Source organism: Peromyscus leucopus, chromosome X (assembly GCF_004664715.2).
Source record: "Peromyscus leucopus breed LL Stock chromosome X, UCI_PerLeu_2.1, whole genome shotgun sequence".
Lineage (NCBI taxonomy): Eukaryota > Metazoa > Chordata > Mammalia > Rodentia > Cricetidae > Peromyscus > Peromyscus leucopus.
In genome coordinates, this window is record NC_051083.1 from 103,397,407 (window position 1) to 103,419,439 (window position 22,033).

The 22,033-nt window shown below is 41.7% G+C and overlaps 1 protein-coding gene and 1 non-coding gene across 2 annotated transcripts in view; both read left to right on the forward strand.

Annotated features, from left to right (window-relative positions):
* Positions 1 to 19,258, forward strand: part of Lonrf3 (LON peptidase N-terminal domain and ring finger 3) — a 35,565-nt gene extending 16,307 nt beyond the window's left edge. Inside the window, 6 exon segments of the mRNA XM_028887298.2 lie at positions 5,274 to 5,388; positions 8,380 to 8,501; positions 10,579 to 10,737; positions 12,677 to 12,839; positions 13,724 to 13,873; positions 16,915 to 19,258. Coding sequence (XP_028743131.1) covers positions 5,274 to 5,388; positions 8,380 to 8,501; positions 10,579 to 10,737; positions 12,677 to 12,839; positions 13,724 to 13,873; positions 16,915 to 17,070 — 865 coding nt within the window. The 3' untranslated portion in view covers positions 17,071 to 19,258.
* Positions 19,021 to 19,122, forward strand: LOC114705449. Its single transcript, XR_003736392.1, has one exon. It is a non-coding gene; the product is annotated as a U6 spliceosomal RNA (small nuclear RNA).
* Positions 19,259 to 22,033: the final 2,775 nt, after the last annotated feature.

Genomic DNA, 22,033 nt, shown 5'->3' on the forward strand with positions numbered 1-22,033 from the left:
TTGGAGGAGAGCCTTTGTATTTGGTTACTGTTCTTGTTGCTCTGACTAAATATTTGACCAGAAGCAGTTTGAGGGAGGAAGTGTTTATTCTGGCTTACCACTGACAGGGATCATTCTCTCCTGGCGAGGAAGGCCTAACAGCAGGTGGGCAAAGTGTGGCTGTAAGATCGGGAGTCCTGCTGCTTTCACAATACACAGGAAACAGACAGTGATGAGTGTAGTGCTTGACTCACTGGCTCCTGTGGAGTCAGTCTAAATCCTAGCCCATGGGATGGCGCTGCCCGCAGTTAAGATGGGTCTTTCCACCTCAGACTAATCTAGATAATCTCTCACAAGGGTCCTGGAGATTTGTCTCTTAGCTGAGTCTACATCCTGTCAAGTTGACAATTGGCATTAATCGTCACAGGTCTAAAATCACAGATAAGTTCAAGCTGCTTGGTCATGAATTAGATTCTAGACTGCATTCTAAACCTGTGGTGTTGCCCTGGCAGAGAAAAGTTAGACAAACCATGAATTTATACATTTTGATTTAAGAGAGAAAATTGTTCAGGCTTTAAGTTTCACAGGGAAAGGGCAGAAAGTGTGACTGGAAGCCAGGTGTAGTGGTACAGACACACACTGTAATCCCAGCACTTGGGACCTACATGTAGGAAGGGGAAGGGTTCAAAGGCATTTTTGGCTACACAGTGAGTTCAAGGCCATCCTGGGCTACATGAGGCCCTATTTTTTTTTTTTTTTTAATGAAAGAGTAATTAGAGAGTACATAAATGAAATCTTTATCAATCTCCAAGTCTCCATTGCTGAACTGGGGGAACTCCATTAAGGGAAGCCTCCCCCTAACCCCAACACCTCAGAACTCTGCCCTGCAATCATGAGAGGCATGAAATTCTCCTTGAGGTTTACCTGGCACATATCACCCTAGCCATTGGGGCTCATCTCTGGGCTGCTGTAAAGCGATACCTTAGGGATAATGCTATATTTTGAGATGTGAAGTGAGAATATTTGCTATCTGACTAGTTCTCCGGTGACCCAGTGGCACTGGTGATAAGCAAAAGGATAGCTTTATATATAATCTAGTTATAGCTCCCTAAGTCACTGAGTATTAAGGTAGTTTACTTTTCTTTCTTTCTCTCTCTCCCTCCCCCTTCTTTTTCTTTCTTTGCTGTAATCTGATAGCAAAAGAACACAGTGCAAGGCTGTCACTGGTGGGAAAAGATAGCTCTTTCCAGATAAGCCAGACATTTTATCTGGACGGACATCTAACGGAAGGCATTTTTTTCTTACTATTGTTTACCCCATCACTCCGATAATGTGAAATGCTTTCTTGTGAGACAAGCTGGCCCTGCTCTGATTTAAAACTGTCTCCCTGAAGTACTTTCAAAATCTTTCTGTTAAATGGAAAAAGGACAGACATCCTCATATATACCTCTGTCTTCTTAGGTAAGAATCTTTGTGTCTCTTTCTAGAGAGCAGAGGAAGGAGGGAGAGTGACTGAAAGCGAAGGAGAAAAGTGCTTGTGGAAGGGTGTATGTATGCAGATGGATCGCTGGCTGGCTGGCTGGCTGACTGGGATGTATATAATGTATTGATGCATGCAGTCCTGGCTATCTTGTAGACTGAAGGAGGAAGATTAGTTGTGGAGTCAAATTTGATTATACATTCCAAGCTTTCTGTCTACCAGCTAGCTGTATAATCTTCTGCACGTTATTCCGTCTGTTTGAATTTTCATTTCCTCAGCAATAAAATAGAGTTAATCATAATTACCACTTATTAATATGTAGTTAATTTTAATGGAAAAACAGTGTTGCACACAGCCAGAAATATAGCAAGAAAATATATTTATATTCTTAAAAGGGCAGTAGTCTCAATCATAAAGTTCTCAGGAAAAAAGTTGTGCATATTAGTAGTAGATAGGATTCATCAGTCATCCTCATATGTATAATCAAATGATATATAAAAGTATTCAGATATGCTGAGTATGGTGGTATGTACCTGTAATACCAATAGTCAGAAGTTTGGTGTAGGTAAATTAGGAGTTACAGGCCAGCCTGAGCTACAGAGTAAGAACCTACCCCTGAAAAACACCAAGGAATCTAGGGGAGGGAACACATAATTCTAATCCCAGCAATTGAGAAACTGAGGCAAGAGGATTGCCAGGGGTCTAAGGCAAACCAGGACTATATAACAAGGCCTTATCTTAAAAACAAACAATAAACAAAGAATGGGTAGTAGTAGTGTACACCTTTAATTCTAGCACTCAGGAGGCAGAGGCAGGTGGATTTCTGTGAGTTTGAGGGCAGCCTGGTCTACAAAGTGAGTTCCAGGACAGCCAGGGCTACATAGAAAAATCCTGTCTCAAAAAATTAAAAAAATGCAAACAAACAAACAAACAAAAAACCCAAACAAAGATTTGGAGATATAATTCAGTGATAGAACACTTTCCTCACACATATAAGGCCTTAAGTTTTATTTACACACACACACACACACACACACACACACACACACACACACACACCACAAAACAGTCAGATGCACAGACTTCACCTCAGCAGTTCCTGAACCTGCCCTGAAATCATACTTCAGAAACCCATCTTGTATTGTAAAACATATATGTTCTGAAGAAAACATTGTAACTCATGTAACCCCTTGGTTTAATAATTAAGACATCAGCAAGATCCCAGAAAATGTCCATATGCCTTTTCTCAATCAGGACCATACTTAAGCACAACTCCTGTGTGGTTTGAATGAGATGATCCCCATAGCCTCATGCATTTGAATGGTCTACAGTTGGTGGCACTGTTTGGAGAGTCTTAAGAGGTGTGGACTTGCTGGAGCAGGTGCGTCCCTGGGGGCAGGCTTTGAGCTTTCCAAACCTTCTGCTATCCCCAGATTACTCTCTCTGTTGCCTGCTTGAGGTTTGAGGGGTGAGCTCTCAGCTTCCAGCTCCAGCCACTTTGTCTGTCACATGCTGTCCTTGCAGACCCTAACCTCCGGAACCATAAGCCTCATGTAAACTCTGTCTTTTCTAAAGATTGCTTGGTCATGGTGTTCTCTCACAACAATATAAAAGTAACTAACCCAACCCCCAAGCTAGTATCCTGAGTTCTATTCTGTTTCTCCTTATAATTTTACTATATATATGCAGCTGTAAATGGTATCATCTAGTTTGGCCTAAATCTTAAAACTTTAAATTCTAATGTATTTCATCAACTGGGTTGCTTCTTTTGAACTCAGTATCAACATGTAAGTGAAATTTGTTCGTTTTCATTAGCACATAGCATCTTGTTGTGTGTGTGTGCCACAGTCTCTTTATTCTATTCTAGATGGATGCTCGGGTTGGCTCTAGTTAGGAAATATCATGAATGGTCACTGTTTTTGCGTGTGCCAGTGTTTGCCCATTTTTCTACTAGATTATTTCTTTTTCCTACTGCTTTAGGTGTGTTTTTCTTACAAGCTGTAGGTGAATTTAGATACAAGCTTTTTCTTACCTGTGCATTTCAAGAACTCTCTCCTACTATGTATTTTGTCTGCCCGATAGTCATGCTTTTAAATGAACCTAAAAAGTCTTAATCTTAGCACCGTCAAAATTAGCAATCTTTTCGTTTATATTTAGTGTCTCTGAATTTTCTTGATTTTTTTAAATCTCTGTGTCATAAAAGATGTTCTCCTGTTTTATATGCTCCGAAAACTGTATTGTTTTCCTTTTCAGATCACCTGGAATTGATTTTTGTGTATGATGTAGAGAGTCCACTTTCATTTCCCCATATAGACAGCCATTATAGCATTTATAGGGAATGCTATTTGTGCATTAAAAGTCCTCGTGTGGCCCTGTTTAAAAATGTTCCATTTGCCATACGTCAGGAATCCATGCCTGGGTCTATTCCTGAGCTTTCTATTCTGTTCCATGAGTCTATTTGTCCTTGTGCTAGTACACACTGTTTTAATCACCATGGCTTTATAATAAGTTCTGATGCTTGGTTGAGCAAGTCCTCCCACATCCTTGTTCTTCAGATGTGTCTTGGCTCTCAGCCCTTTCCATTTCCTTATTGCATTTAGAAAGCAACTTGCCAAGTTTTCTCTCAAACAAATCAACCAATAAAGTAACTCATTGGGATGTATTGAGACTCACCAAATGTTTATAGTTCTTTTTTAATTAATGTTTTTGAGAATGTCATATCTGAGTATTGTATTTACATCATTTTCACCTCTCCCTTCCCCCCTCCAACTTGTCCTGTGTCCCCTCCTCCTCCTTCTCAAATCATTGACCTCTTCTTCTATTGGCCTCTAATTAAGTATGTGTGATACCATATAATATGAGGCTGACAACCTCTTGCTCTAAATTGAACACTCTTGGGAAGTCAAAAGAAGCTGATCAAGATTTGTCTTCCTTCTTTCTGTGCTCATCATCTTGTTAAATGTGAACCACACTTCTTAATAGTCACCACCAGCTGACCCTAACTCCTGGTCCTGCTTCAGGTGAATCTCTCTTTACACAAAGTGAATCTATGCATCTCTGAATGTACAGAACACTTTTTATTAAGGGTCCCCAGATTGATTTAAAAACATCCTCCCTTCCGAAAGCAATTAAAATAAGATCTACTGGAAATATGGTACATGTGAACATATTTTTATATGTGAGTATATAGATAGATATATGCACATATTATATGTATATGTTAATAGGAGTAAGTGCAGTAACAATATTACTTACTACTGCTAGGAGAATTATCTATCCACACAAAAGACAGGCACATGTTTGTCACAGTTGTAAGAGCCTTCAGGCACCAAACATTACTTAAATGAAGAAAAGACTGAATGTTAGCAAACAAATTGAGTTTTTCCCTGTAGTAATATGATGAACAGGGTCTTTGTGTGTGTCTGCATGTGTGTATCTCTCTGTGTGTATCTGTGTGCTTACAATATACTCAGGTAAACAGGTTGGCTAAATACTTTTTAATAATGGAATCTCTTCAGACACTCTGAGCTCTAATCTGATTTTTTTTCTTGGACCAAACAGGAAAAGGCTAGAACCGCTGTTACAAAATGATTTAGTTATGCCCTAAATATGAACCTATGCATCTTTCTATATATCATTCAGAAATGGAAAAGAAAATACTTTCCTTAGGTGTAACAGTACCAGTGATGAAACATGAAAAGAGTACCCCTCCCACAGGTTTTGACGAACCGTTCTATGAAACCTTAACCATGAATCCCCCTATCTTTTAAAAATCTTTTTACAATTTTCTCCTATTTCATTTCCTAAATTTCAGATTATTCTATGAGCCAGTCACAACACCTTGTGGGCACACCTTTTGCTTGAAATGTCTTGAGCGATGCCTAGATCATAATGCAAAGTGTCCACTGTGCAAAGACGTTCTTTTACAGGTAAACCACTCTTTCTTCCTTGGTTGCATTAACTCATTTTGTACTAACTCAGTGCCCAAGTGGGTCCTAAACCACTGTACTGTGCTTGACCAAAATATCCCCCCGCCCCCGGCATCTGTTTGTTTCTGCTGTCTCCTAGACATCCTTTCTCTCTCCACAAAGTCCTTCAGGAAAATGAGGCAACATGTAGCTTTTCAATAACTGTCAGTAATGAAGTTCATTTAGGTTAGAGGCAAAAACACGAAATAGATAATAAACACAAATCTTGGTTCTGGTCCCATTGTGGTACCTCATAAACAATTATCTTGAGTGAATTTTGTTTCCACTATCCTTGAACTAGATAGCTCTGATTTCTGCATACAATGATGTTTATTTGTGCTTAAAAAGGTCAGCTGCTTAAGGCTCCAGCCACCACCCCACCAAAGAACCCTCTCAGATTGTTAATGTGGTCTTTCTACAACTCCTCAGGAGCCACTGTTCTATTAGCAGATACTTGGCTGCTTGTAAAGCTCTGAAGACTTCAGATTCTTTAAAATTAACTACCTAAGCTTACATCTTCAAGTGGGTCTTATGGGCTTTCCTGTGGCAAAATAAAGGAATATGTCTTGCTTTCCTTCCTTCAGACTTGGGTATCTCAGCTTACAAACAATATTAATATTGCTTCCCCCTTATCATCCTTGAAGAAAGGTTTCAGGTTCTGGGTTATCTCTAGAGAATGGTAATGCATGCTGGTAGTTCCAGGATTTGGGAAGCTGAGACAGGAGCATTGTGAGTTCAATGTCTACCTGAGACAGTAAGATCTTGTCTCTCAGGAATAAAAGGGACTATTTATATGCTCCTGTAGGTCCAGAGAAGTGTATGCCGAGCCTCCCTTAACTCTGACTTTGACAATAAGGAGCTAGAGTGAACCCATCATCCAGAGTAGCCTTGAGAATGAGAATGGGAAAGTGCTAAAGTAATGGCTTCCCTTAGATAAAGAGGTGGGATTTGCAACCTGATTGTTGATAAGATTTCCGTGGTCCTTCTATTTAAACAAGACATCCATGCTGTGTTAACTACAGAGTTCACACCAACAGAAGGAAGAAAGTCTATCATATGCTCAGCCTCTAGAGAAAAGCACCGTTACCATTTTAGGGTGTCTGCTGCTTGGAGTTTTGTTTTAGCATCAGCAGAGGATCACTTTCCCACTTAGACTGTCTATCTCTTGAGTCACTGCTTTTCCCTAAAGCCCTTCACTGGACATTATGGGTTTTTTTTTTCCTGTTGCCAGGCAATGGCAGTAGCTGATAAGGCATCCAGTAGGCAGAAGCTGTGGGATCTCAGACTCAGAGGCTAGAAGATATTCTCATCTATCTCTGTATTCATACAAGGCCATACTTCTACCATTTAACAAAGTGATACATATTCCAATCATGTTCGTGGCAGAATAGAGACTCCTGGGGAAGAAACAAAATTGTCTGAAGCCAGCAGTTTGATACTCAGGAGCTCCCTCTGCTTTTTTATTTATTATTATTTGAGAATTTCATACGTGTGCTGTGTTTACTTGCTTTTTCCCTCTCACTTTCCACACACCCCTGCCTGTGTTTTCCCCAGTCCCTCTCCATTTTGTGATCTCCTATTCTCTAACTATTGCTTCATATATGCGGGCATATAAATATATAAATACTACTTCCCAAGTCCGTTTAGTGTTGCTCATATGCATCTGCTCTTAGGGCTGGCCACTGATACTGGATAACCAATTAGGGGCTTCTCCCTGGGGAAGACTGATTCTTCCTCTCCCAGCAGCTGTTAATTGCCTGTAGCTCTTCATCTAGGCGTAGGGCTTCATGGAATTTCCTCCTCCCACACTGACAAGTTTTCAGGTGTTGTCCTTTGTTCAGGTCTTGTTTAAAGAACTGTGTTGTTCAGATTTCATGGAGGTACATGTTTTCTATCATATAGAGAAGGAAGCACACATCCTGGTCCTCTGGCTCTTACAATCTTTCTGCCCTCTCTTCTGTGATGTCCCGAGTCTTACATGCAGGGGTTGTGTTGTAGTATCAACTGGGGATGAGCACCCCACAGCGGATTGTTAATGTACGTTTTGACCAGTTATAGCTTTCTGTAGTGGTCTCTGCTACAAAGAGAAGCTTCTTTGGTGAGGGCTGAAAGCTACACTTATCTGTGAGTATAAGGATAAGTATTTAGAATGCAATTACAAATACATTATATTGCTTCAGGAAAGTGGAGGTAATAGGTTCTCCTCTAGGTTCCATTGCTTCATGAGCATATATTTTAACATTCATTGTTTGGTCCATATTATTAAATACACACTACTTATAGATCTCTACATATACATATGGTATGGATGTTTGGGAAGGACAAACTAGTGACATTTTAACCTAAGTCTGTTTCTGAATTTCAGTGATACCTAGATGGTGTCATAAACTGGCAAGTAGACAGTCACCTGTATTTGGCTGTTAGTGTATGTGTGGTTTTTATTTTAACTAAAGTTAAGACATAGAGACTTGGCAATATCTAGGAGCCAGACATTCAATTGGAGTGGAGGTAGGGCAGGGCAGGATACATGAACATAGCCTTTTGATTCTCTGAATCCTTTGACCAGATTCTTTCAGCACTTCCCAGATAGGGCTTGTAAGCACAGCAATAAACTGCAAAGGAAGTATGATTCACTCCTCTTTAGTTCAGTCATGAACATCTCAAATCTAAAGCTTTAGGTTGACTGCAAGATTTTCAAAAGTTTAATGCAATGTTTCTTTGTTAAAATATTTTTAATTATAAATGTTCAATTGCATGTTTTTAAAGAAAATCAAAACTCTAACATCCAAAAGATACATATATTGTGGATGTATTAGCTTCCAAATTATGGGTCCAAATTACAACAAATGAGTAATTTCACTATTATCTGGACTACATCAGACTCTGGGCTATACAATTCTCTGTATTTTTCTGTGGACTGTACAATATTCCATTACCGTGTTCCTTTTCTAGTGCTTGCCATCAAGAAAGTATAGCAAAAATGTAATAATGGAAGAACTAATAGCTAAATTCCTGCCAGAAGAACTCAAGGAACGAAGGAGGCTTTACGAAGAGGAAATGGAAGAACTCTCTAAGTATGTACATGCATGTTTTTGTTTTCCATTTCATGCACTTCAGCTCACGGAAACCGACACACTTCTTACCAGCTCCTTGTTCAGTGATATCATGTTCCTAGTTTGAAATGGCCATGGTGAGGTTATTTTCATCATGGAAGTCAACAAAGCCCCCTCCCATCCCTCTCAGAAGCAGTTGTTAAACATTTACCGGCAGGTCTGTGAAGAGTACACCAGCCAAACCACAGAGCCACGTGACGTGTCTCAGCACTAGTAAGTGCATGTTATGGGAAGGAGTGGATTAAGGAATAGCTTAATTAGGAGACCTCAAGAGACAACTGGAAGATGCCTTTAAGTGGCTTAAACAGTGGTGTGAACCATACCTGGGGTTAAGACCCAGTTCTATCACTGAGTATGTTTCGTGATCATGGGCATGCCATTTCACCTTTCTGGGGGTCAGTTTCCTTGCCAGTGACTTGAAGATGACAGCTCTTACATTATGGACTTGTTCTGGAGACCCCAATGAGTTGGTGCACAGCAAGCAATTAATGAATGGCCATGGTGCCTATACTTGGTGTGTATTTCCTCTGCCACACACAGTGTGAGAGGTGAAGGGGCAGGATGGAGACATAATTGGATCTTCAAGGGCTCTCACTGTTCTGCACTTAGCAGAAAAAGCAGGACATAATAATGAAGTCCTGTGCCTCTGACTGCTACCCTCCTCCCTGCCCTCCCAAAGAGTTCCCACGGCATTCTGCAGGCTTCCTGAGGGGAAAATCGCTTCAGTTTATATGCCCTCTGGGGAGAGACCATTTCTGAACTTCGCATCCGTCGGTTTGGATGTGCCTTCACTTGGCATGTTTTTCTCAGAGACTAGAATTCTTTGGTTCTCATTGACTTTTACATCGAAATTACTCTGTACAGTTTTATCTCTTTCCTGCTTCTTCACTTAGTCTTTAACCCAGTGGTCCTCAACTTTCCTAATGCTGCGACCCTTTGATACAGCTCCTATTGTCATGGTGACCCCCAACCATAAAATTATTTTCATTGCTACTTCATAACTATAATTTTGCTACTGTTATGAATCAAAATGTAAATATCTGATATGCAGGATATCTGATATGCAACCCCTGTGAAAGGGTTGTTTGGCCCCCAAAGGGGTCATGACCCACGTGTTGAGAATGGCTGCACCTCTGAGTCCTTTTCTCACTATCACTTTAGATTGTATTTATCAATAGTACATACTGAGGGGCTTTCTATTTAAAGGCATCTCAGGCCTGACCCCTTTTAAGATTTAGACAGATGGCCTTACATTTCTTGGCCCATTTAGGTGCTTTGTTCCTTCACTGGCTTTACTAGATGATTCAGATGACCGGGGTCTATGATGAGTTGGCCCAGTTGGGGGTTTCCCATAGGGTCATGTCCCTGAGTTTTCAAGGGTATTCATTGAAAAGCAGATTCCTGCATTGCAACTCCAGAGTGAATGCATCAGTATCTCTGAAGGTGTATTGGCTGAGTCTCTAGATTTGAGGGTCCCCCATTATTCTCATGTCCATGAGCATTTGAATATCACTGGGACACATTTGTCTTGTTGGCCTCTTGCTGACTGCTCCTCCTAGCTGGGTCTACTCTGAATAGTCTCTGAGAGGCTTGGCAAATTTGAAATGCATGTAAGGACATTGCAGGCAGGTTTTTACTGCCCCTCTGGAAAGCTGGGTGCATTTATACCATCAGTGCCACTCTTCATGCCTCAAGAAAAGTACCCAAAGTGGTCCATTTGGGCAGAGAAAGGGAGGAAGAAAGGGAGGAAGGGAGGGAAGAAAGGAAGGAGCAGCATGGCTGTCACCCACTGTTCATGGTAATAGAGATCTAATCAATAAACTTAGAATGTGTGCAATGCCAGTTTAGGCTTTCAGACTTGGCTAGTCTCCACATTGGCTCATGGAACTTGGCCTACAGCATCAAGTGCACCTCAGTGTTTTTCTATCATCCATTAAACTTTGATGACTCCAAGGGACATCATATTGTGACATTTGATCAACCGATCTGTGCTCTACCCCATTGGTTTGAGATCCACCTCGTATTCTCTTCCCAACAGCTTAAATAAGAACGTGCCTATTTTTGTGTGTACCATGGCCTATCCCACCGTTCCTTGTCCCCTGCACATCTTTGAGCCTTGTTACCGACTGATGATTCGGAGATGTATTGAGACAGGCACGAAACAGTTTGGCATGTGCCTTGGAGATCCTGTCAAAGGGTAAGTGAGGAGATGTAGGGAATAGGGAAGTTAGGCAGAGAGGGATTTCTTTTTTACTTTGGAGGGGTTCTAGAGGTGCGTTCAACATAGTTCATGAGGTTAGCCAGCTCAGAACACCAAAACATCTGTGAAGATCACAGTCCTTCTGGGGCCTGATTTACAGTGGGAAAGGCTCCTCCCTATTTAAAATAACCCTGGAAGCAATATTTCATTAAGCAGGGGGCATACATTATAAAACTTGTCTTGTGGGCTAGGGTTGCAGCTCAGCCTGCCTACCAGTCACAAAGCCTTGGAATCGATCCTCAGCACTATATAAACCTGGAGTGGTGTTGCACACCTACAATCCCAAAAGTGGAGAGTTGAAGGCCAGAGAATATAAAGTGTAAGGTCATCCTTGACTACATATGAAGTCCAAGGACAGCCTGAAAAACGTGAGAGCCTGTCTTAAAAACAAAAGTCAGAAACAAACAAACAAAATTGTTTTGTTAAGTGTGTTAGCCCTAGAGCTAAACTACCCACTTTTATATTTGAGTGCTGACCTTGGAGCACCTTTGATGTTGGGCAAATCATATAGCCTTTTTGTCCCCAATTTCTTCGTCTGTTAAGTAGACATGATGGTATGCCTACCTCACTGGTCTTCCTTATTGGGAGAACTTATGAGTTATTGGTGTACTCCAAGCACTAAACACAGTCCCTGTCTAAATGCATCCATTTGGGATACTGTAACATAATGCTGTATAGTAAGTAATTTATAAGCAATAGATTTGTATTTGAGACAGTGCTTCATTCTGTAGCCTAAGTTGACCTAGAACTCACTGTATAGCCCATACTGACCTCAAACTCATGGCAGTCCTGCTTCAACCTCCCCAGTATTAGAATTACAGGTGTGAACTACCACAGGCACTAGCAATTTATGCCTACTGTGAAGTCTACAGCCAATGTGCCATAATAGTCATTTTTTGGCTTTTTTTCTGAATCCAGAGCCTGTATATGCTAGGCAGGTATTTTAGTTGGGGTTTCTATTGCTATGAAGAGACACTATGACCAAGGCAACATTTATAAAGGAAAACATTTAATTGGGGTCACTCGCTTACAGTTTCGGGGGGTTTAGTTCATCATGGTCATGGCAGGACATGGCAGCATACAGGCAGACATCTTGATCATAAGGCAACAGGAAGTGGACTGAGATACTGGGTGTGGCTTGAGCATATATGAGACCTCAAAGGCCACCTCCACAGTGACACACTTCCTCTAAAAGGGCCATACCTTCTCCAGCAAAGCCACACCTCCCAATAGTGCCCCTCCCTATGAACTTATAGGGGCCAACACTTTCAAACTACCACAGAAGGTATTCTACCATTGAACTATATCCTAAGCCTGTTTTGTTTTATTTTGAGACCAGGTGGGACTAAGTTACCCAAGCAAGCCTCAAATTTGTGATTCACCTGTTAACAGCCTCCTTTATAGCTAGGACTATCATTGTATGCTATCATGTTCAGGATGTGATAAGGCCTTGTTGTGTTATAACATGGTGGAAAGGCAAAGAGGAAGTGAGAGAAGGGAAGTCCCACCTTCCTCTTAATAATGAACACACTCATGTAGTAATCAGTTCTTCATGGCTTGATCACTTCTTAAAGGTCCTGCCTCCTAACAGTGTTAAAATGACAATAAATTTCAACACACGCTTTGAGAGGGACAAACATTTAAACTATAGCACTGCACATAATATGTGCTCAACAAATGGTAGCAGGTGTACCATTATGTTCAGATCTCTTTTTTTGTTTTCATAGATGCTGCCTGTTGTATAGCTGCAGTTGTAGATCAGGGCACAAAAGTCCTCTAGCAAACAGCACAAGGTGCTAGGAATGGCTGGGGTCTAGGCTGTGAACAATAGAACTCATCACCAATCTACTCTCTTGACTTGATTCTCAACAAACAGGTTTGCAGAATATGGCTGCATCTTAGAGATCAGAAATGTCCAATTCTTTGCTGATGGCCGATCGGTGGTTGACAGCATAGGCAAGAGGCGCTTCAAGGTGCTCCATCAGGGCCAGCGGGATGGCTACAACACAGCTGATATTGAATATATCGAAGATCAAAAGGTGAGGGTGGCCAGTGCCAACAAACCTAACAGCCAAATTATCACGGTAGTTTGATATACAAAGATGATTGCAAAGGGGTTTCTCAGATTTGTCTTGGGGCCTTGGCATTTCTCACCCAATTGCTACTGGATGAATGCTATTGGGACTGCTGCCCCTTCCCTCTCCCCCTCCCAAGGGGGCTTGATTTAGAATGGGGTGTACATATAAGTATTTTAACTATGGATTGATTTATATTTTCCAATGCATTTCTCTTGAGATTATGGTAGGTTTAAATATAAATTTGCATTTTAAAAATGTGCAACTTGCCCCAGAACACTATTCCTAAATCAGAGTCATTCACCATCCCCAAAAGTTAAAAAAAATGTCACATGTCCAATTAATCCTTGGTGTTTCTGAGCTAATGGGGAGATGAAGAGGTCAGTAATCCCATGCTCATTTATATTATTTATGTAGTAGATTAATACATGATTAATGGATAAAACAATTTGACCTTGAAGATGCACTGAGGCACAGATATATTCACACCTACCTTCCCAGTGAGTAGGAAAGAAAAAGATGTAAAGATAAAAAGAGAAGAGGCATAAGCCAGCACAATGCACTTTACTCATATGCCTTCACCTGAGCTAGCTCAAGCTTCTGGCTGTCTCTCTGCTTGCTGTTTCAGGCATTTTTCTCAGTTAAACCTTTTGTCTTCCTGCTCTCTCTGCCACATTTGTACTCCACCCAGCACCTGGCTGCTGGGTATTCCATATCTTACACGGGAGAAAGCCAGATGGGTGAAGGAAAGGCAGGTCAGATTCTCAAAAGAAGGTCAGGTGTCAAAAACAACTCTGATGTGGATGGAGAAGGTAGAGAGTGCTTCACTTTCATTTTGACATTTTCAGGTTCAGGGAGAAGATTGTGCTGAACTCATGGGCTTACATAACTGTGTGTATGAGCAAGCATCCTCATGGTTTCATTCGCTCAAAATATCTCTGAAGAATCGGATACTAAATCATTTCGGTCCAATGCCAGAGAAAGATGAAGATCCCCAGGTATGCAAGAATATCCGTGCAGAATAGTTGGCCCCAGCAGGTGCGAGTGTCCAGGCTTTGTGATTAGGTGGGTGTGTGGCTGTCATCCATCAAGTCAGTGCAGAGAAGAGGACAGATCCAATACAGGATTGTGTAGCTAGCCAGTGAGCGGCATGAGTAAGACCAACAGGATCCCAAGTCAGAATTGGGTTAACTGTAGTCCAAGCAGGGACTTGGAACTAAGACAAATACTGAGAAATAAGTGAGGTGCGAGGAAGACAGCAACAGCAGCGACCGAAGAACCTCCAGGGGGAGCCCAGACCTGCGCCGTGGTAATGCTAGGGCGACAGGAAACATACAAAGGCCAGGGAGTAAGAGACACGCTAACTAAGGCTGCTACTTCCGGCCAGCTTCATGTCCCCTTCTCCAGTCCTGCAGGAGCTGGGAGGTAGGATCACCTACACGACAAGAGTCCAGCTGCAGAAACCTTCAAATCCAGCCCATCTACGCATAGCCCTGCAAGTCTAGACCCTCACCATTGTTCCTAGCTTGAGCAGGTCCCGAGAAAACTGGCCCCCAGGACATGGTTCATTAGGTCCTACTGGATTGTTCTTCTCCCTTGAGGAACAGGTCTCTGTGAGCTCAGGCTGCAGATCCAGAGTCCACTAGGCAGTGGGGAGAGTTTGCTTTCACCACACTTTGCCTGCCTTGTTTCAATCAGGCAGTGTTCGTGGGGAATTCCAGTTTGGAGAACAGAAGGCCGGGGCAGCTCTATTCTCTTAATGCTACCTTTCCCCATATTCTAAGCTGGCTGTCCCACAGAATCACTCCTGGAACTTCTTTGATTTCTTTTTTAGTTTCTGCTTCCTGATTTTATCACAATAGAAAAATCTGAATATATATATATATATATATATATATATATATATACATATACATATACATATTCTGACCTATCTGCCTAAAGACGGCAGTGTGACCTTGGGTAAATCCCTTCCCCCTCTCAATTTTTCTCTAAAATCAGACAGGATCATTAGGAGTCTAAAGTTCCTCCTCCTCCTCCATTCTGAGGTTTCAAAACACCTTTCAGTTTCCAAATGGGCTGAAGAGTCTTGCTTCCTCCAGCCCACAGAGTGGCTCTTCTCCCTCCATACAAAGGCAGGACTCACATGTTCTAAGGAAGGCAAAGCCAGCAAGTGCTTCCTGGTGACCCAGCTCTTGGCTATGGTGATTCAAGAAGACAGCATAACTCAGAACAAGGTCATGTTCAAGCTTAATGTTCCCCTTCACATGCCGGGGAACATTCTCTTCCAGTCAGGCAAACAGACAGAGATCAACAGTGCTAACCACATCTTCCACAGGAGAAAACCCAGGTGGCTCAGTGTGATTCATAGGGCCTTAATGACATAGCAAGCCCAAATCATTTCCCTTCTTATTAGTTTTGTTATCATGTTGCCTTGGTCATGGCAGCAGCAGCAAAAACTCATCCAGTTTGCTGTGTCTAATTTTGCAGCCCCAAGTAGTAGTTCCACGAATAAGAGTATCATAACTTGGGTGGGAGGTTTCTTAGAAACAGCCACAGTATTAACATCATCAGTTTAAGTATCTGCTGGCGATCTTGGGAAAGAAAGTTCAGAATAGCAACCTGGTATCCAGAAGTGATTGTAAGAGAAAATACCTTGCACACTACAGTGAGGGAGAGAGAGGGGGGTGGGCAGGGGTGTCCAGATGAAGCCAGAGGCACAGAAAAACCAAGCGTCATTCAGGAACATTCAGGGAGAAACACACAAATCAGTTTCGAGTCAAATAATCTCAGACCAGCATGGGCTTCTCTACAAGTGGAAAGCTGACTCCTTTTGAAAGTTGTGGGAAGAAAACTCATTTGAGGATTAGTAATACATGTCTAAAATGTGTGCTCAGGAAGCTGATGACAAAGAGAATTTCAGTGAAGGACTGGTAAGGGATGAGAAGTGTCAAAAAGAAAACCTGAGGGTTAACAGGAATGTGTTTTCTAATTGGAATGTTTGGTTGCTGTTCTTTGAAACAGGAAATCATAGCTCTTGGCTTCAGAGGAGATGATAACTATGGCTCTGTTTGTGACATGGTATATTTAGACTACAGCCTTCCACCAAAGTAAGAAAATGGTGGGCGTGAAAAGGCATGCCAAGCCCAAAGAGTCATAGGATTTAAGGCCTGGATTTGAAATGGATCAGTCCAAAGAACCTGACCAGAACCTTAGAAGTAGAAGAGACAAAAGAGTGAATACTCCAGCTTGTAAAAGCACACTGCCTAGGGAGCACAGTGTTTGTGTTAAGATGTTGGTTTGCTTGGTTTAACAAGTAGTAAAGATGATTGCGAGTCAACAGAGAGAAGACCCCAGGCCTGGAGGACTAAGGCAGTTCTCTTCCAAGAGAGCATCCAGCAACCCAGGTTCTTCCATCACAGAGCTCAGCCGTCTTTAGAGAGTTCGTTTTTCTTGACTGAAGAAGACTGAGCCTCACCATGACTTCAATCTTGTTAGAGAAAGGAGGAGAGGCTGGAGAGATGGCTCAGAGGTTAAGAGCACTGGCTGCTCTTCCAGGAGTCCTGAGTTCAATTCCTAGCACCCACGTGGGGACTCATAACCACCAGTTCAAGGGAATTAGATACTCACTTCTGGCCTCTGTGGCACACAGACATACATGCAGACAAAAACACCATACACATAAAATAATAAAAACTACAAAAGAAAAGAAATGGGTGGAAAAAGGAAGGCAGAGGCTGCATACTCTTTTCCCAGAACTTACACATATCACTTCTCTTTATGTCTTTTTAGCCAACATTTTGTCTATGGCCTCACCTAGCTGCAAGGGACACTGGGAAATAATAATGTCCCCTACCCCCTACCACCATGTGGCTGTATGCTCAGCTGAAACAAAAGAGGAGAAAAAATGATGGAGACTCTCAGCAGTCTCTGCCACACACAGAAGCTGTTCCACATGGGGTGTTTATTCGATGCATGTGAACATCTGTACATGGACCGCATGGGAATAGGATTGATGACCTGTGTTTCTCTGTTGCAGGTTAATCCAAATGGTCCAGCCTGGTGCTGGTGGACATTAGCGGTTCTTCCCCTGGAAAGCAGAGCTCAGCTCCCCTTCCTAGCAATGAGGTCCTTAAAGGATAGACTCAACGGTATTCGGAGAATCCTGGCCTTCATATCCAGAAACCAAAATTAGTGGGAAGCAGATTGCAGAAGAGGCATTTCCACCCTCTCTACTGCCCTGGGGCGATGTTCTTGTAAATATATCTAATTGCAATAACACCTTAACAGAAGAGAGTATCCTAGAGAGATGTTACTCTGCTTTTTGACCACACAGAAATTGAGTAGGAAGACCGAAAGAATGTCACCTGTTTGACTTTCTGTCTTCAGATGCTTTTTGACACAAACAACCAGAGGTGTGGAAGAGCCCAGAAAAAGTTGTTTAGCACCAATTTTTCTGAAAGTCGAATGTGACCTGTCTTTCATAACTGAGTGACTGTGTGGTTGAAATGTGAAGCAGAGATGCTAACATCACTGCATTCTTTCACTGACTTGAGGTCTCGTTTCAAATGGTTCAGGTTTTATAGAGAATTGTGTAAAATAATGTTCATACTTCTTTCTGTTTTAATAATTTATTTTTTGCACTACTGTATCCTTTTTCTACATGTACGTTTGTAACTATTTAAGTGTACATTACTGAAAAGTCCGTTGCTTTATTTATTGATGTGGTTGACTATGTATGTAGGGGGAATAACAGTACTAAACATGTGCAATGTTCTTTACTTTTTTTTTTTCTGAATTGATCCCAATTCTTGGGCCATTCTTATATAGTTCATGTCTATCCTAGTGGACTAAGTTTCAAGGAATTTTGGAAGGCTTCTAAGGTAATTTGTCTTCACAGATTCCACTCTTTCAGTTTGACTTAAGTGATAGAAAATACTTAATTGATTTGGCATAAGTTGTGGTGTGTGCAAGAGTAAAGTGAACTAATCCATTTTCTGTGTGTAATACAGAATAAGGCTGAACAAATTCTTTAGGAATGGAGAGATGAATTAGAAGTGTCTTTTATTACAATCTATTAGAGGTATTTGTTTCAGGCAATCTAGTTAGAAGTGTATTAATTTCTCTCTAGTGCAGTTAAGGATAAGATTAATAGTTATCTGGTTTTTCAGAGAGAATGGCATCAAGACCTGTACCAGCATCTGCTGAAATACTTGAGGGACTATTCCTTCTTAAAAGTGTAAAGAAATCAGAAAGGTTAGAATCCCTTTAAATCTCTATAAAAGAACCAGAGACTGCATCCATGATTTCATGTAAACACTACCTTCCCTCCTGCTAACAATGGGCCAAAGATTCCAGTGCAGGGGGAGAAAGGAAAGAGAAGGGGGGGCAGCAGTGGCTGCTTAGCTTGCTTAGCACTTGTCTGAGGCCTTTGGCATCAGAGAAAGCTGAAAAATAGATCGTGGGAGTGTTATAATGGCAGAGGAAAATTAGAGCCGGGAAAAGTGAATGGTCGCATTTGTCTCTTACTCAAACTACTCCCAGGTGGTTTTGGACAGCTAAGGTGTGTTAGTCACGTGTAGCCTCTCCACTCTGTTAACGAGAGAGAGAGAGAGAGAGAGAGAGAGAGAGAGAGAGAGAGAGAGAGAGAGAGAGAGAGAGAGAGAGAGAGAGATTGATTCAAGGTTTAGTCTGGGTTCTTCTGTAACCACAAGAAACATGAAGGAGGTGGGGTTTTTGTGTTAGACAGAGGTGGTCTCCAGATGCTGTAAAAGAGACTCATGTAAGCAGAAAGTAAATGATCATCTGCACTTGCTTATGTAGGCTGTGTTGTCAGAGCATTACCAGCTTTGAAGTTTGGAATAATCTGGGCAGGTGAAGAATGCAAGTGTATGGAATGGAAATACAGGATGGAGTGCTATCTGAGTTAAGTCTAGAGGGCTCAGAGAGCAGGAAATGAAGATGCTTTCCTCTCACACCTGACACCCGACCATACGATCATGGCAAAGTGTTCGACTATGATTGTTTCCTAATTCTATAGTACAAACCCAACAGAGAAAAGAGTCGAAAGCTTCTCCACTTATTACATGTCTTACTTTGGCATTAATTGAACTTGCGTTGAGGTCCAGTTTCTTCATGTATGAAATGGTAGTGGTGCTCATATACTAAAACTGGAATGACACAGAGAAGATTAGCACAGCCTCTTTGCAAGGATGGGATGCAAATTTGGATAGCATTCTAGATTTTTATTAAAAGATGGAATAGTGGTGGTATTAATAGCATATAGGCTTCCTAGGAATGTTAAATGGGACATGTCAGAAATTACTTAGTGCAGTACCTTGATGATGGGAGATATAAACTGTAACTATTATCAGCCACGTTGTAGAACATTATCCATGGCCTACAGTTACATGAAGCGCTGCCTTTACTTACAATACTCATTTGTAGCCACTTTAAGCTTGGTTGGGAAAATCGAAACCACTGATTCTTGGATCACAACTTGATGGTTTGCAAGTAACTCCTATTGTGGTTAAAACTAGGAAAGCAGGCCTGGGGATACAGCTCAGTTGCTAATGTTTGCCTCCCATGCATGGGTCACTGGGTTCTAGCTCCAGGACTGTAAGAATATGAGAAAATGAAAGGACGGGAGAGCAAATGAATGTTAGAAGTAGGGACTGATTCCTATGCCAAGAAAATAATTTCCATTTTAATAGGGGCTAAAAAGTAATGCTGTATTTGGGGGCATCTAGAATTCCTGAAAGAATGGAAGCCTTAAGTTTTAGCTTCCATGAGCATAACCAAACCATCCCTCCCTATTCTTCAAAATGTGTTGAAAATTTCAACTATACCAGAATAATTAGATCTCACCATCTATGAGTTTTGCACATAGCTAATGTTATTTCTTTATGCTGCCCCAAATAACAGGCTCTACAATGATGTGTTGAGAACATACCATGTACCAGGTACTAAACTGAGTGATATCATTTACCTGAACAAATGAAATAACCTTTTAGACAGCATTGCTAACCCCACATATGGATAAGAAAACAGAGGCTAGCCGGGCGGTGGTGGCGCACGCCTTTAATCCCAGCACTCGGGAGGCAGAGCCAGGCGGATCTTTGTGAGTTTGAGGCCAGCCTGGTCTACAGAGAGAGATCCAGGAAAGGCGCAAAGCTACACAGAGAAACCCTGTCTCGAAAAAACAAAAAAAAGAAAAAGAAAAAAAGAAAAAAGAAAAAGAAAACAGAGGTTCAGCAATTTTAAAGAATATGCCTATGTAACATTTTTCATCCAATGAGTGGCCAAGCTTGGTTCTTTACCTTTCATGTAGCAGATCTTTCAACATTTTGAATAGTTTGTTATACATGTTTTATTCAACAGATATGGCAGCCAAATCACAAAATACCCTAAGAACTCAAAATGAGAAGTTCCAAGTGAAGCTGCCTAAAACATCTCCCTTTAATCTAAGAGAAAGAGGAAGTTCGGCTTCTTAATAAAATCTCATTGATAAGAGGGTACCCAATCTGATCACATGGAAATCTTGGCTGGCCTAAATAGTGTGTTCCTCTGAGCAGCCTGAATCCATGTTGGGGTTGTTCTTCAGCCGGCTTTTGTTTCAGTGATGACAAGAAGTGGGAAAGTAGGCGTTAACTTTCTTCAGGATGTACATGAGTGGGATAATCAGTTGAACTTGACCATTTTAGCACTTGCAAATTGATTGGTTCTGCTTCCAAGCACAGTGAGGATGAGTATAGAGAAGAAAGCTAAGTCTCAACTGGAAGGACAAGATTCCCCCTTGTAGACAGTGCCACTTTCTTGGGTTAGTCTTCCTTTCTACCGTGACTTCATAGCTGACCCAGTCCTTTCCTTGTAGATTATTTTCTCTGTGTGTATGTGTCTATGTGTGTGTGTGTGTGTGGTGTGTGTGTGTGTGTGTGTGCGTGCACACATACATGCACTAGGTAGCAAGCAGACCTTATGCCTTTCTGCTTTGTACCGTCTACTGCTGCTAGCTAAAAACCAGCAAAATGTAGAAAGTGAAAAATGAAGAAACTACTTTTCAGCGGATAATTTGAGAAAAGGGTGTTTGCTCCTCACTTTGAGGAGCAGAGAACTATTCCAATAGCTTGCCTTTCTGGAGGCCAACTGCTTCAAGTTCAGTACTGCCTCAGTAGCAGAGTTGAGTTCTGGCACGTGTGGTGCTGCCATCTCTGCCTGTGGAGTTGACTTGGGTTCAGATAACCCCCTGTGATTAGCCACAGAAGCCTCAGAACTCCCATGGCTGGGCCACTGAACCCAGAGGTCTCTTACTGCCAACAGGTTGTGTCCTGTTGATGGACTGCAACCCACTGGGGCCTGAATGCCCTGTGCCAACTCCATTCCCAGCATTTTAGCCCTAGATTCATTCCTTGGGTTCCCCGCGTGTTGACTGTGTGTCCATTTCTACTCATCCAGGTAGAAACGGGCAGGCTCTAAGTTCATTCTTAGGCCTAAAGAATGAGGTTTTGATTCTGGATGGAAGACAGCTCTTAAAAGCTTTGCTTTCTGGCATTTCTAATATACAGAGAGCAGGAAGGGAAAGGAGCCATGCACAGTGTACACATCCAATTCCTTTTAGAATGGCAGACCCCACCCACTCCACTGCTTAACTACTTAATACTCTGGGGTTTACACATCCACAGGTGAAATGAAGAACTTTTCACCTAGAAGTGGGTGTTTCCAAACATGTTAAGTTAGCCTCCAGAGAGAAGTGCCTGGAACCACTGTTCCTGGTGTCACTTTAAAGCTTTGGCTTCATGACTTTGTAGCATTTAAAAACCTTTTGCAGCCACAAATGTGATTAACAGAAGTTTACAAAGCAACGCTGTACCTTGTGCATTATCTTAAAAGTCCACTGGCATTCATCTACTGTTCAGGTGACGAGGACAACTGATGAGATAAAAAGAAGAGCAAATAGTTCATCGTGGCACCATTGGCTGATGTTAGATAAATGACTCTCATTATTGTATGCAGTTCTCTGTAACGCCAGGATTAAAACATCAAGCAGCCACTTAAACAGTGGCCGGTGTGTATATGTGTTGGCTTTCCATTTGTTTGTTAAGCAGCCATTTTACTTTTGCACAGTCATGAGTTGAAGGGAAATTAAGATGCCGCTCCCT